This window comes from Calliphora vicina, chromosome 2, assembly GCF_958450345.1.
Source record: "Calliphora vicina chromosome 2, idCalVici1.1, whole genome shotgun sequence".
Lineage (NCBI taxonomy): Eukaryota > Metazoa > Arthropoda > Insecta > Diptera > Calliphoridae > Calliphora > Calliphora vicina.
Genome location: NC_088781.1, coordinates 35,764 through 52,099, shown reverse-complemented (window position 1 = coordinate 52,099; position 16,336 = coordinate 35,764). Strand labels below are relative to the sequence as shown.

General features: G+C 31.2%; 1 protein-coding gene across 1 annotated transcript in view; it reads left to right on the top strand.

Moving 5' to 3' along the window:
* The window catches only part of LOC135951548 (putative inorganic phosphate cotransporter), a 35,571-nt gene extending 22,426 nt beyond the window's left edge, over positions 1–13,145 (top strand). Inside the window, exons 2-6 of the mRNA XM_065501217.1 lie at positions 8,892–9,070; positions 9,212–9,658; positions 9,715–10,099; positions 10,251–10,489; positions 12,077–13,145. Coding sequence (XP_065357289.1) covers positions 8,892–9,070; positions 9,212–9,658; positions 9,715–10,099; positions 10,251–10,489; positions 12,077–12,256 — 1,430 coding nt within the window. The 3' untranslated portion in view covers positions 12,257–13,145. The remainder of the gene's footprint in view (positions 1–8,891; positions 9,071–9,211; positions 9,659–9,714; positions 10,100–10,250; positions 10,490–12,076) is intronic.
* The last annotated feature ends 3,191 nt before the right edge of the window (positions 13,146–16,336 follow it).

Genomic DNA, 16,336 nt, shown 5'->3' with positions numbered 1-16,336 from the left:
ACATAAGGTCCACTCTTGTTAATAGCGTTGTTTATATGAAATTCTACAAAAAAAGCCTTTAAATACTTAGGATCATAATAGGTCATAGCATCCATATATTTAACCAAAATGGTACACAGATCAGTGAATATTGGTCCATAATTGGCCACAGCTCTCATATAAATACATAAAAATCACGTAAAAATATTTTATGACAATCGAATCATAATAGGTCATAGCTCCCGCAAAAGTCCCACAACCAAATATTTTGAAATTTGTCTAAATATATTTGTATACCCTTTTTTTATACTCTGTTTCTTCACTTGAGGTTAAAAGGGAAAAATGTTGATCCAAACGTATTAACTAATTATTAAGTATATAAATTGTTAAATTTCATTTCATGAGGTCCAGACTTAAACTCGACAACACTTCCCTTCAAATTTCATTAAAATCGGACTAAGGGTTTAGAAGTTACAGATTTATTTCCCTCTTTTTTTTCTCATACCACTGTGCGCCACTTTGACACTCAGATATTGTAGATCGTTTAACCCAGTTCCAACAAACTGTTAACGGTTACCTATGTAAGAAAATAATAATTTACACGAAGATTTAGAAAAATTAAGTTTAGATGACAATTTCTCAATTAAAAGACAATAATTAGCTATGTCAAACGTTCTAATAGGAATTTCAGTTATAAATTGCTGAATTAGATAAAATTTTTTGTACATTTGAAATAAAATATCTTCTGCGTAAACTAGTCTTTCTAACAATTGTTATATTATTTCAGCTTTTATACCATCATATTTAGGTGGAGGGTATTTAAGATTCGGCACGGCCGAATATAGTACTCTTACTTGTTTGTATTACAGTTTACTGGACTCAAAAAAGCCGTATTTTTTAATTTTTTTCTTTGCAAACCATCTCCTGAAAATTTCGAATCGAATAAAAAAAAATCAGCCAAATCGCTCCAGCCGTTCTCACGAGATGACATTACATACATGGACCATTTCATTTTTATATATATATAAAAATGAAATGGTCCATGTATGTAATGTCATCTCGTGAGAACGGCTGGAGCGATTTGGCTGATAACACTTTTGACACATTTTCCTGATCTGGATTATATCTAACGCTCGTTAGCGAACGGTTTAATTGATAATTCAAAACTAATTTTGATTAATAGGATTTTCTTTATATATTTTTATTTTGTTCCCCTTTTAATTGTTTATTGTGTGTAAAAATGCGAGGGTGGGTCAAAAAGTCCATGACTTTTTGAATGAAACACCTAAAACCTGTGTTTGTAAAAAATTATTTTATTTTTCAACATAGTCTCCTTTGAGCTCCATACATTTTGTCCAATTATTGTATCCCTTCCAAAAAAATAAGATTTGTCGAGGTCATCAAAATAGGTATTTGTTGTCAAATGAGTTCATCATTAGAGTCAAATCTCTTTCCGCCGAGACATTGCTTCAGGTTTGGAAATAATAAATTGGGGCTAAATCCAGAGAATAGGGCAGAAGAGGGGGCATTTCGTAGCCTAATTCATGGATTTTTTAATTGAACACATTTATACGTTTGCACTAACAGAATCACTATGCAAGTGTAAAATTACACAATTGTGTTAGTGCAAAAGTATGAATGTATTGAGTTTTGTGTAACCGCTAGGTTACATCCCAGCAGTTCGAGGAGACAGTACCGAACTAGTGATTTTACCCATCCTTTAGGGTGGGAGCTAGTTACTTCGATAGCCAAGTGACTAGTCATTTTAACACGGGCATGTCCTAGGCAGGGGGTCAATTGTCTCTTTTTGATTATAATGGGACTGTCTAATAGCTAGTCCAAATTAGGCAACGCATTAGATTCACATACTGGTTATATAGCGTCAGTTACCTTACTAGCTTTGTAACTGGTTACTTGATCAGCTACTTGACTAGTTATTTTAACACGTACATGTCCTAAGCAGGGGTTCAATTGACTCTTTTGATACAATGTGACTATCTGATAGCTGATCGAAAGTAGTCAACGCTTCTGGTGGGTAAAATAAAGAGCAGTACAAAAAAAAAGTATGAAGTGACTTCTCCATAGGTTACTAAGAGACACTAAAGTGACTATTGACTTCATGCTATGTTACATGGGATACCAGATACTTAAGCAAAAATAAAAATAAACTGTATGAGAATTATATCAACACAATTTGTATAAAACCAGTTTGTACGAATTACTCACAAAGCGTTTAAAGTGACTACACTCCAGATTACTTAGAGACACTTAAATGTCAATTGTCTTCACGCTAGATTACTTGGGATGTATGAAGTAACCAATTGTCTTCTCTCTGCACTACAAAGTGCTCACACGTGTCAAATGACCAAAATAAATAAATTGGAGTTAGCCAAGTGATACGACATTTGTGACAATTACTGTCTTTAAGGGATACATTGACTACTTGCTTAACTGCTGGGATACTTTTAGAAATATCACTCAATATGGATCATAATTTAATTACATTGTTAAAGTTGAATTTATGAAGTCTCAACATTTTTTTTACAAATTACTGGAAAACAGCCTTTAACTAACATCGAGTGAAATTAACTATGTAATTTAATTGTTTAAAATATATTTAATTTTACCTTCAAAAAGGTGTTTTACCTTTTATTGTTAATCATATTATTTTGCAGCAACAAACAAATTGTACAAATAATCTATCTATCTATATATATAAAAATGGATGTTTGTATGTGGGTATGTATGTATGTTCCGAATGAACTCAAAAACGGATCCACCGATTTTGATGAAATTTTCAGGGAATCTTCAGAATAGCCTGGCGGGTAACACTGTAAAGTCAGATTTTTGATTTTCGGTCTGTGGGCGGAGGGGTGTGTAAAAATCTAATTTTTACATTATACCGTTAATGCCATCTATATATATAAAAAACGGCTGGACCGATTTTGATGAAATTTTCAGGGAACCTTCAGAATAGCCCAGCGAGTAACACAGCAAAGTCGGCATGTAAAATTCATTTTTACATTACACTTCTAATGCACTATATTTCATAAAAATGGATAAAAATGTTCCGTATGGACTCAAAAATGGCTAGACCGATTTTGATGAAATTTTCACGGAATCTTCAAAAAAGCCTTTTGGGTAACAGTGTAAAGTCAGATTTTTGATTTTCGGTCTGTGGTAAACAATTTTGTTTACTCTTGCATATTAGGTGCATGAATAAGAAATTTAAATACAAAATTTTTGAATTCATTGGAACCAGCCGAAATGCCACTACATGTATTAACATTGAAGGTTGGATCACCGACTTTGTCCGACACTGTATAATAAAATCTTTGCAATATCAAAAAGATGTTTTCTAAGGGCCAGCAACGCGAACCGGGTTCAGCTAGTACTTAATAAATGCAATGAATGTTAATAAGCTTGTGGTATTTAGCTATTACTCGTATTGGTGTGATTTATTAAATTTTTTGTATTGTGTTGTCTTGTACATATACATATATTTATAAGAATAAACTACAGAAATTAGTTGAAAATATTTAATTGCAATGACTAACTAATAAAATAAAAATAATATTGCTTTTAGATCTGAGGTAAAAATTAACGATATTTTAGTTTAAATTTATATGGCAGTAATTAAATAAACCAATGATCCATACAAATAAGTGGATATTTCTCCAAAAATAAGAAACGCCTTTTTACATTTTTCGTTATATTTTTGCGGCTGTATTCATAAAAATTTTAAACACATTTTAAGGAATTTTAAGCAAAATTCCTTAAAATTGTATTCATAAATGTATTTTAGCTTAAAATGCCTAATTCAAATGTTGTTTTAAATAAACGAATTTTAAAATAAATCATAAAATAGTGATGTTTATTTAATCACAGAATATTCGTCATTCGAATACTTTTAATAATAACTTAAAAAAAATATATATAAATGTTTGTATATTAATACATTTTAGCTTAATATAAATAAGAACGGTTTTTATTCGCTGATTGTGCAAGTTTAACAACAAGTTTAATCTGTAATTTCAGATTTTATTTAGTGAAAAATGATTGAAGTGGCACATAAAACATTAAAAAACTGTTTACTTAAAATGCTGATTATGAATATGATGGCCTAAAATGTGTTTTAACTAAATTGTATTTTAAACCTTAAAATTGATTTTTTTATGAATATGGGGGTTGGCAATTACAGTCGGATCTTAAAGTATGATATATTAATGTTATTGTCTCGAGAAGGCCAATATTTTACTCTAAGGGCCATTGACCTCAAGTATCCCGTTTTACTATTTATACACCAGATCTGTGTTTTTACCACCCTAATGTGCCACCCTAATATCAGGAATTTAAAGCTCGCATGAAATCATTAAACTTTTGCTAACGATGTAATTCGATAACTCCAGCAGAAATACTTTAAAATTTAATTATACCAAAATAACAACAAGTAACAAAGTATAGTCGGTCAAGCCCGACCATATGATACCCTATACCTAGAAGATGATTTTAAACAGTTCTCTTTGAAAATGTATATGGGAGCTGGATTTGAATACCAACATTTTTAAGAAATCTCTTTAAAATGATTTTCAGATAGTGGGATTGTATCAAAATAAATGTTTTAACACAAAAATTGTATGCCTTGAGTTATAAAATATTTATTTTTATAGATAGACCACTCGCATCCCACTAAGAGACCAATAAGCTCTTAAAGGAATGGACCTAGGCTTTCTTTTGAGCAAAAAAAAATTAAAATGATATCGAACTCGCATCCCACTAAGCGAGTTCGGGCCATTTTGACAAAAAAGTCAAAACAGTTTTTCCACTTAGAAAACTAAAAGTGTTTTCATTCCGAAAAAAATTTCGTTTTACTTTTTCTAAGGAAGCAAAATGCGTAATTAATTCCACTTTCGATTGGAATGGAATTGTGTGACATGGAGAAATATTAAACAAAATTCAATTCCACGAAGGCGGTTTTATATCAAAAATTTTAGTTTTACTCTTTGTGAAAAAGCTAAATACTAAAATAATTCCATTTTCGATCGGAATAGAATTCTGTGACAGCCTTGAAAATTCACGAGTTTTTGGAATATTTTAAATAATGAATTTGTTATTGGTTTTTTTTCTCGTCTGACTTGTCTGCAGAATGTAATGTAAATTAGTTGATTGTGTACTACTGGTCCAAATTTCCCGAAAAAATAACTACTATGTAGGGTAGAAGGAGGACCTTACGGCACTTTTTTTAGGCATTCTGAAATTAAAACCACAATACATATTCTTAATTTTTTTCTTGTTTCGGATACTTAGGTATGTTGGCTTTCGTTTTGATCATTTCAATCTTTCCTATCACATCTTAATATACATATTGTTTTAATATTTCTATACTGACCAAAAACGGCGAAACAACCCATGGGTTAAATACGCCTAGGGTCAAGTGTAAAATAAGACAAAAAAATCAAAAAAATATAAACGTATTTTACTGTTTTATACCTTAATTCACAAAACAAAACAAAGTATAATAAACTATTTATTTATTGTTTATTTCACATAACTTAGCAAAAAAAATTAAACTAATTGTGACTGATTTTTTCTATATTTTATCAACATTTTGCTCTAAATCACAGGGATTCCTTGTATAAGGCGTATGTGCCCCAGGGGGAGCTTTGAGGTTTAATATAAATTTTTGTCATACTTCAAATTTAATGACCGAAAAAATTATTGTCACTTATTGTTCACTACTATTGACATTCTATCACCACCCAATATCTTTTTTGTATCACAAAAACTAAAGAAGTTAGCACAAAAAATTCGCACCCTATAATATTTTCACAGCATGTTGAAAAACCATTAACGCGTCTAGCTCACATCATATGTAAAATTAAACTTCCAGGAATGATAAATAATCGATAAACGCTGGTTCATGAAGTTTATGTATTTAGTACTAGTCCACATTACCCTCCACTTTTTTTAATGCCGGTTTTTGGGTTCCTTACAATATTTTCACATACATTTTTTCTCCTTTGACTCAAATAATTTTCAACTACAAAAGCGAGAATACATTTGCTAAAATTTAGAAATTACAAAACGGTAGTCCACATTACCCGAAGTTACTCTATAATTTATCATATTTTTACCCTTTCAGCCACGCTTATTTGTGTATAAGTTTAAAATCAAAACAATTGCATTTTTACTTTAATCAAGGTTAGTTTATTATAAAAAGTACGAAAAAATAAATCAAAACATGAAAAACCCACCCAAATTAATATATTTATCTAACCAGACCTGGCGGCAAAGTTTTGCAAAAAAACATAAACGATGACTTCAAAAAATATAAATGTTTAGCAAAATGGCAATACATGCCAATAAACTATGTTTTAAAGACCATAGAAAATGTGGTTAGTAAACTAACCACCAAACCGCATAGAGTTAATAGGAAAATCGTTTGAATATGGAATATATTTTTTTTTATCATCATTTATTTATTGTATCTTCATTATTTAATGAACTAACAATAAGTGGTTCAAATCGTATATCTAATAATTATTATTTAATTAGTCCAGCCAGTGCCGGACGAAAAAAAATTGTATTCATAGTTGTTTTGGTTAAATTGGCATTCTTCCTTCTAGATAAGGTCTGCTGTGTCCCTCCTTCTTAATCGAGTGTGGCCACGGTTATCTAATATGTTGCGGACCAGCGGGTTTGTGTGAACTTCAAGTTTTTATACCCTACACCACCATAGTGGGGAGGGTATTATGCGTTTGTGCAGATGTTTGTAACGCCCAAAAATATTAGTCTAACACCCACCTTAAAGTATACCGATCGACTTAGAATCACTTTCTGAGTCGATTAAACGATGTCCGTCCTGGCTGGCTGGCTGGCTGTCCATGTAAACCTTGTGCGCAGAGTACAGGTCGCAATTTTGAAGATATTTCGATCAAATTTGGTACATATTACTTTTTCGGCCCAAGGACCAAGCCTATTGAAACTGGCTGAAATCGGTCCATTATTTCACCTAGCCCCCATACAAAGTCCCCTCGAAATTGGACTTTATCGGTCATAAATGTTTAATTTATCTATGTATCTACACAAATTTCGCTCCAAATAAGTTTTATATATACAAAACTCATGTCACCAAATTGTGTTACGATCGGTCCATAATTAGTCATAGCTCCCATATAGACCCGCTTCCGAAAATCACTTTAACGTGCATAAATCGCTTAAAAATGTTGGTATACACACAAAATTCAACATAGTTAAATTTAATATAGACATAAATCACACGACCTAAGGTGATCGGTCCATAATTGGTCATAGCTCCCATATAAGGCCCACTTCCGAAAATCACTCATGAATATAAATTATTGATATTTTAAAAGAAAAATATTTTTACTCATTTACTTGGTGTAGGGTATTATATGGTCGGGCTTGACCGACCATACTTTCTTACTTGTTTTTAAATATTTTTGTACATTTTTCGAGATTTCAGTTTTTACAATGGGCACGTTTAGATCTTTGTGTATATTCGCGTTTTTGATATACCAGGGGGCAACTGTGATCATTCTTAGAAACATATTTTGGCGTCTTTGGATCTTTTCTACATTTGACGCTGAGGCCGTGCCCCATAACACCATATCGAATATGAAACTAGGATACATGAGCAGCATTGCTATGAGATAGTTTTGTAAATTGGATGAGCGGTTAATAAGTTATATACAGTTGAAATTTAACAAATTTATACCAATATTATATATAATTTTAACTTTGAACCTCGATAAAAGAAATCAAAATAATTCAACATCTTTGAGCAGCTTTAAATTTTGTATGACCATACAAATTTTGTTGCCACCCAGCATAGAAAAGTACTTTGAAATTTAGATGGAATTTTAAAAATGTATTGCCAGATTTGTATTTAAAATTATGAACATAAATTTGCTTATTGTTTTGAAATGGATGCATATGGAAAAATCTGTCATAAAAATTAGTCTCCGGCAAATTACTCACCCCAATGACAAAGACACGATAAATTGGAACCATCCATTCATGTAGTGTTACAACTAGAATTTTTTATTATTCCTAAGGAACTAGTTCTGTGCCTTAGGAAGTTTATTGTATAAAAAGTAATTTAAAATTTTGAAACTGGATGTGAATTCCGGTATCTCGAATCATTCTCTTATAATGTAGAATTCGTATTGTATTCAAAATATTACAATTTATTAAAATAAATATGATCTAAATAATCGTATGATTCTCTAAATTAATATAAATTTAAATCAAAGTATATTGGTGAATATGCATTTAAAATACTTTATATATTATGAAAGGTACTTCTGATTCGAATACAATAACGCAACCGATACAGACAATCGATTTGTTAATTTGATAAATATTTACCCCCATATGCATAAAAAGTTTTTAAATTTGTCAAGGGTTTATAAAACTAATTTTAAATGGAAATTTTGTTTGATAAAGCTTTGATAAATTTAAAAATTGTTTATGCATATGGGAGTTAGAATATTGTTGACAAATTTATTCAATGAAACATAATAATCTTATATATAAATAGGCCACACGTTTTTTTGTGGTACACTTTTAAGTATGTTATTGTCCACCAATATTTATGAAATATATATGGTTTAAAAGGTTTTTTTCTCTAGATGTGCACAATATAAAAAATATTTTAAAATTCTTTCCATAAAAGTGGAAAAAAGCGTTTAAAAAGTGGTCGAGTTGCGGCCACCAGGCGATCCTAGTATTAGTAATTACTTCATTTCATTCATGCAACAGTAAAATATTACGAGGAAATTATTGCTAATTGATTGTTGTCATGAAAATATGTGACTTTTTTTGTATTTTATTGATTTTAAGATAATTTCACTCTCTAAATCTAACATTCTCTCTCACTTTTATTATAGATTTTGTTATACCTCAACGTGTGATATTGGCTATAATGGGTTTCTTGGCCATTTTAAATGCCTATACAATGCGTATCAGTTTATCGATTGCTATCACCGAATTGGTAGTGAAGAAAAATCATTCAGAAAGTGGAGATACGGCAGTTTGTCCTGCTGACGATTTGGATTCAAATTCATCGGTAAGAAATAATTTCAGAAATCTCACTTTAAGTAAAATCAATTATTCAATCAGTTCATTCATATGTTTTTTATTAAAACATATGAATGCTGTTTTTAAACAGAACATAATGAAATTGTCTTTGAATTTTTGTTAATTTCAGAGCGGCGGTACCTTTGAATGGTCCGAAGAATTACAGGGTTTAATTTTGTCATCGTTTTACATTGGCTACATTGTTACCCACATACCTGGAGGTTTATTGGCCGAGAAATTCGGTGGTAAATGGACTTTGGGTTTGGGTATCTTGTCAACCGCCTTCTTCACACTTGTCACACCAATTGCCATTACTGAGGGTGGTTCAACGGCGCTGATCATTGTACGTATATTGATGGGTTTGGGTGAAGGTACCACCTTCCCGGCCTTGAGTGTTTTACTGTCGCAATGGGTGCCCATTAAGGAACGCGGTAAATTGGGTGCTCTCGTATTGGGTGGTGGTCAAGTCGGTACCATTTTGGGAAACTCGTTATCAGGTGTTTTACTCGATGTTTACGATTGGCCAGTGGTATTCTATCTGTTCGGTGGTTTGGGTGTTGTGTGGTTCATATTTTTCGTAAGTATTATTTTTGTTATTTATAGTTTTTCAACTAATTGGTTTGTTTTTTGTAGTGCTTTTTGTGTTTTAGTGATCCTGCTTCTCATCCCTACATCAAACCCAGCGAACGTGATTATTTAGAACGTGAAATGGGTTCGATTGTACGTAATAACAATTTGCCTCCCACGCCCTGGAAAGCCATCCTAACTAGTATGCCTATGATTGCCTTGGTTTGTGCTCAAATAGGTCACGATTGGGGTTTCTACATCATGGTTACCGATTTGCCAAAATACATGTCGGATGTCATGCAATTCTCCATTAAGGCCAACGGTCTATACTCATCACTGCCTTATGTCATGATGTGGATTGTTTCTATCTCGTCAGGTTTCATTGGAGATTGGTTGATGACTAAAGGCATTATGAATATTACTAATACGCGTAAATTAATGACTGGAATTGGTAAGTAATGAGGTTAGCTAGCTATTAAATAATAATTATTGTTTTACAAATTTTCTTTATAATCCATAATGGCAGGAGTTTAATCTAGCTTTAAAACTTTTTAGACTAAGTAAAAAATATACATTAACATCCTTTTTATTTACTATTACAGCTGCCTTTGGCCCTGCTATTTTCATGGTAGCCGCTTCTTATGCTGGATGTGATCGTGTTTCCGTTGTTGTTTTGTTCACAATTTGCATGGGTCTTATGGGTGCTTTCTATGCAGGTATGAAATTAAGTCCTCTCGATATGAGTCCCAATTATGCTGGTACCTTGATGGCCATTACGAACGGCATTGGCGCCATAACAGGAGTAATTACCCCATATTTGGTGGGTGTAATGACACCAAATGTAAGTAAACGGAGTTTTGTAACATTATGAAATGTCGCACAGTTGTATGAGAAAAAAAGAGTGAAATAAATGTGTAACTTCTAAACCCTTAGTCCGATTGGAATGAAATTTGACATGCGCAAAGAAGAAGTGTTTTTGAGTTTATGTATTGAATTCCACCAGGGTGCGGCCAGGGTTCCCCAAAGTAGGACACCTATGGTACGTTCAATTTTAGGAGATATTCGCATCTGAAAATTAAACTTTCCAAATTTTTACCCACCCTACTCCAGTTTTTTAATAACAGCGGATCCAAATATTTCCCGAATTTCTTTTATTGTACTAACAACAAATGTATATGGCAAACCAAAAAAGAATTATTTAAAAATCGTGAATTTTTTAAAAATGCGATTTTTCGCTAGTTTTTGGGAAAAAAGTACTTTTCTTCTTTTTTAATTATCTAAAAATTTATAAGAATATGTGTTAGGAATTTATACTTTTTGAAAAGCTAACATTACTTTAATTATTTTAAATGAAATCAAATTTTAAAATTATTGATTCAAATGCGAATATCTCCTAAGTAGTGTTTATAAACCGGTTAACCGAAAACCCGGTTTTTTGCGTTCCGCTAATTTAAAATGTTAACCGATTTAACCGGTTTTTATCACTCGGTTAACAGGTTTTTAAAATTTAGGTCTAAAATTAAGAAATATCATGGTTTTGTGCATTTTTTATATTCATTGTATACACATTATTGGTCTGATCTGAAACCTAAACTGCTGATTTACAATACAAACCTATTTAGATTGATATTTTTATGAAATACAAAGATTCGAAATAGTAGAGGATGATGAGTTTACTTAAAAACTTTTTCAGAATAAATTGCACATTGGCCGCACCCCTGGTAGGCCCATGCGGTCAAAATTCAAAACTTAAACTCAAAAACAGTTCTTCTTTGCGCATGTCAAATTTCATTCAAATCTGACTAAGAGTCAGTTTTTGACTTCGTATTTAAATATGAATTATATTTAAGTTCTATTTAAATACGAAAATGAGTTTCTCAGTGCTTTTTTAAATGATACTTAAATGGTCAACGTTGGCCATTTAAATTCTATTTAAGTTTCTTAAACTACGATATGTTTTTGACAGCTGACTTTTGTTGTTTGGTTTTTTTCACTCTATTGTAGTGAAAAAAACCAAACAACAGCGTCTTGCAAAAACTACAATTCCGATGCGGGGCAATTGGAGCTTCTTTTGTGCATTTTCCTACCAATAATTTTTTTTGTTTAATAAACTTTTATTTCCTATTGGGCAAAATGTATCAATTTTTGTTTTGGTTGAACAGCTGTTTTAAGCAAAACTATCGATAATTTTTTGATATTTAGTAGTGCTACCATACTTTTATCTTATTTAAATAAGACAAATTATGTAGCACTGAAAAACTCAAACTGTATTTAAATACAACTTATTTTTAAGTAAAAATTAACTAAATACGTATTTAAATAACAAGTCAAAAACTGGGCATAAGGGTTTAGAAGTTACAGATTTATTTCCATCTTTTTTTCTCATACCACTGTGTGTCGGTACATTTTTATTAATTCTCATATTTAGGCCACTTTACTGGAATGGCGTTTGGTATTCTGGGTCGCATTTGCCGTCCTTGTTGTCACTGCCATTATCTACAGTATTTGGGCCTCTGGTGAGGTTCAGCCCTACAACGATCCTCAACCCAAAAGTAAGGACTTTGAAGCCGAAGAACGTGCCCAAAATCAAAGAAAAGAGAAAATTTAAGACTGTTCCACAGTAGATCCAAACCATTTAGTTTAAATTAAGTTTCTTTTTTTTTCGAAAAAATAACACTAAAAACTTTACGATTTTTTTTGTAAATATCAGGTAAAACAGAATTACTTTATTATTTGTAAAACGGTACCAAATTTGTATTTAAGAGAACGGGATAAAAAATGCAACAAAATTAAGTATGAAAACTAACAGTAATTTTTACTGTATTTCTGCTGGAGATTTAATTTAAAAACACTGCAACTAAAATTTAGTAAAAACTAAAAATAAGTTAAACAAATACGAAACTTTTTATTATTTTTCTATGTAATGTTTCTTTTAGAATTGTTGTCTAAATAGTATTTAAATGTATTAATTAATTCATAAGTTTAAATTAAGGAAATTGAGTAGAATAAAAATATGTATTAAGACAATGATCTTATGTATGTGTATAAGAGGAGCTCCATAACAAAACGTAATAATTCCACTTAAAGATTTTTTTGGATAAATTATAGCTGCCATATTAGGCCCACTTCCGAAAATCACGAAAATAAATTATTGAAATTTTTAAAGAAAAATGTTGTTGCTCATTTACTCAGTGTAGGGTAGTACATTATTTTGCTTGACCGAAAATAGTTTCTTATTTGAACCCGATCAGAATTATTACAGTAAAATTATTGAACTTTGGAATGGTTTTTAACAATGGTTACACATATATTTAAATGCTTAGAATTGGATTCAGTAAAAAAAAACAAAAAACTTAAGAAGTGGAATTATTGCGTTTAGTTATGGGTTTCCCGGATAATTTAATTTCCCGGGAAACGGGAATGAAAAATTTAACTAGAAAAATAAGTAAAAATTTAATAAAATTGTGTCTTTTATTTTATAAAAAAAAGAAAAACAATACATTACAATTCAATTGTACGTAACTGTAACGTCTGAACCTGTTAAAAACAGAATTTCTTTACGTTTCAACGTGACATTTACTAACGGTGTTGTCAACTTGTTGATTTTAAAAGTCTTTTATAAAAAATACTTATGCTCAGAACGCTTAACAATATTTTCAATGTTCTAAAAATGTTTTAAATATTTCAATAATATAAATACATAAATAAAAAACAAAATGTAAGAAAAGATAAATTTACTGTTTATTGTTGATTTTTTGTTTAAGCTTTGATATTTTTACAAATAAAGCTTGAGTGTCTGTAATTCTCATTCACTCTATAGTTTGATTTGTATAATATTGTTACGAAATTGTACTTGAATTCAAATATAACGATTTTAACGGCTGATTTAAAAGTAGCATAATGCTTTCAAATAACAGTGCTGTAATGGCAGACTGTAACATATCTGTGGGCATTGTTAAATAAAAGCTTTCAGTTGATTTGATCGTAAGTTGGCAACGCTGTATTCGAATATTCAGTTAAAGAACATTGTAGAAAGTACACCACAGATGGCGTATGATCTAGAATATTCGAACTTTGACAGTTAAAGAGCTTTCTAGATGGTAATGCAGTGTTATAAATAGTGGCAGAGGTTGAAGTCGTGAGTGAGTTGATCAGACACGCTTTTCGAAGAAACATCATCTAAGTGCCTTAAAGTGTGTTGTGTTTTTCAAGTAAATTCGTGTACATTATAAATTGTGTCTGTAATTCTGAGAATTTATAAACCTGTATAAAAAACATTTAGTGGTTATTTAATTCTGTTATTGTTGTACATTTTAAAGAAATTAAGAGTTGTTACAATTTTCAAACTACTAAACAGCTTTTATTTGCAATCAAAAGTATCCGGTTTATTTAAAGGAAATAAACCAGTGTTTTGAAAAGGTTAAAACGTAACAATTGGTGTCAGAAGTGGGATTGCAAATTAATAAGCATGAAGTTTGAGGAACTGAAAGTTGAACAACTCAAGAAGGAATTGAGTAAGTTGGAGCTACCAACAGCAGGTAACGAGGCAGAATTGCAGAAGAGGCTGATAGACGAATTCAAGCGGCGTGATATTGACATCGGTGCTTACGAATTCGAGTATAAGGAAGAAATGGAAGTTTCTACGCGTTCAGCAACAAGAAGCATGGATTTAAGCACAATGTTTGCGGCTATTATGGAAAAGATGGAAGGAATGCAAATGAAACTTCTAGAAACTATTAAAGTAAACAACGAGAAGCTTCTAGCTGAACTTCAAGAATCTTCTAGAGCCACGGATGGGAAAATTCAGAAGGTGTCTGAAGTTATTAACAACAGAGTGAATGGCATTGATAAAAAGGCGTCGGACTTGAATAACGTTCAATGTCAAGAAGAGGCAGTTGTAGAAGCTTTAAATGAGAAACAATGTAAAACCAAAATTAAATGTTATAACTGTGGTAAAATTGGTCATACTCAGCGAAACTGTAGAGCACCAAGAAAGCGAACCAGATATGTTTCACCATCAAGAAATAACCAGCTGGCGAATCATCAAGGATTACAGGAGCCACCGCTCAGAAATATGATTGTTTAAACGCTTATTGCTCAGAAATATGATTGTTTAAACGCTTATTGCTCAGAAATATGATTGTTTAAACGCTTATTGCTCAGAAATATGAGGGTTTAAATGCTTATTGTTCAGAAATATGATTGTTTAAACGCTTATTGCTCAGAAATATGATTGTTTAAACGCTTATTGCTCAGAACTATGATTGTTCAAACGCTTATTGCTCAGAAGTATGAGTGTTTAAATGCTTATTGTTCAGAAATATGATTGTTTAAACGCTTATTGCTCAGAAATATGAGTGTTTAAATGCTTATTGTTCAGAAATATGATTGTTTAAACGCTTATTGCTCAGAAATATGAGTGTTTAAATGCTTATTGTTCAGAAATATGATTGTTTAAACGCTTATTGCTCAGAAATATGAGTGTTTAAACGCTTATTGTTCAGAAATATGATTGTTTAAACGCTTATTGCTCAGAAATATGAGTGTTTAAATGCTTATTGTTCAGAAATATGATTGTTTAAACGCTTATTGCTCAGAAATATGAGTGTTTAAATGCTTATTGTTCAGAAATATGATTGTTTAAACGCTTATTGCTCAGAAATATGATTGTTTAAACGCTTATTGCTCAGAAATATGATTGTTTAAACGCTTATTGCTCAGAAATATGAGGGTTTAAATGCTTATTGTTCAGAAATATGATTGTTTAAACGCTTATTGCTCAGAAATATGATTGTTTAAACGCTTATTGCTCAGAACTATGATTGTTCAAACGCTTATTGCTCAGAAGTATGAGTGTTTAAATGCTTATTGTTCAGAAATATGATTGTTTAAACGCTTATTGCTCAGAAATATGATTGTTTAAACGCTTATTGCTCAGAACTATGATTGTTCAAACGCTTATTGCTCAGAAATATGAGTGTTTAAACGCTTATTGCTCAGAAATATGATTGTTTAAACGCTTATTGCTCAGAAATATGATTGTTTAAACGCTTATTGCTCAGAAATATGATTGTTTAAACGCTTATTGCTCAGAAATATGAGTGTTTAAATGCTTATTGTTCAGAAATATGATTGTTTAAACGCTTATTGCTCAGAAATATGATTGTTTAAACGCTTATTGCTCAGAAATATGATTGTTTAAACGCTTATTGCTCAGAAATATGATTGTTTAAACGCTTATTGCTCAGAAATATGATTGTTTAAACCCTTATTGCTCAGAAATATGATTGTTTAAACGCTTATTGCTCAGAAATATGAGTGCTTAAACGCTTATTGCTCAGAAATATGATTGTTTAAACGCTTATTGATCAGAAATATGATTGTTTAAACGCTTATTGCTCAGAAATATGAGTGTTTAAATGCTTATTGTTCAGAAATATGATTATTGCTATGTTTCACCATCAAGAAATAACCAGCTGGCGAATCATCAAGGATTATAGGAGCCACCGCTCAGAAATATGATTGTTTAAACGCTTATTGCTCAGAAATATGATTGTTTAAACGCTTATTGCTCAGAAATATGATTGTTTAAACGCTTATTGCTCAGAAATATGAGGGTTTAAATGCTTATTGCTCAGAAATATGATTGTTTAAACGCTTATTGCTCAGAAATATGATTATTTAAACG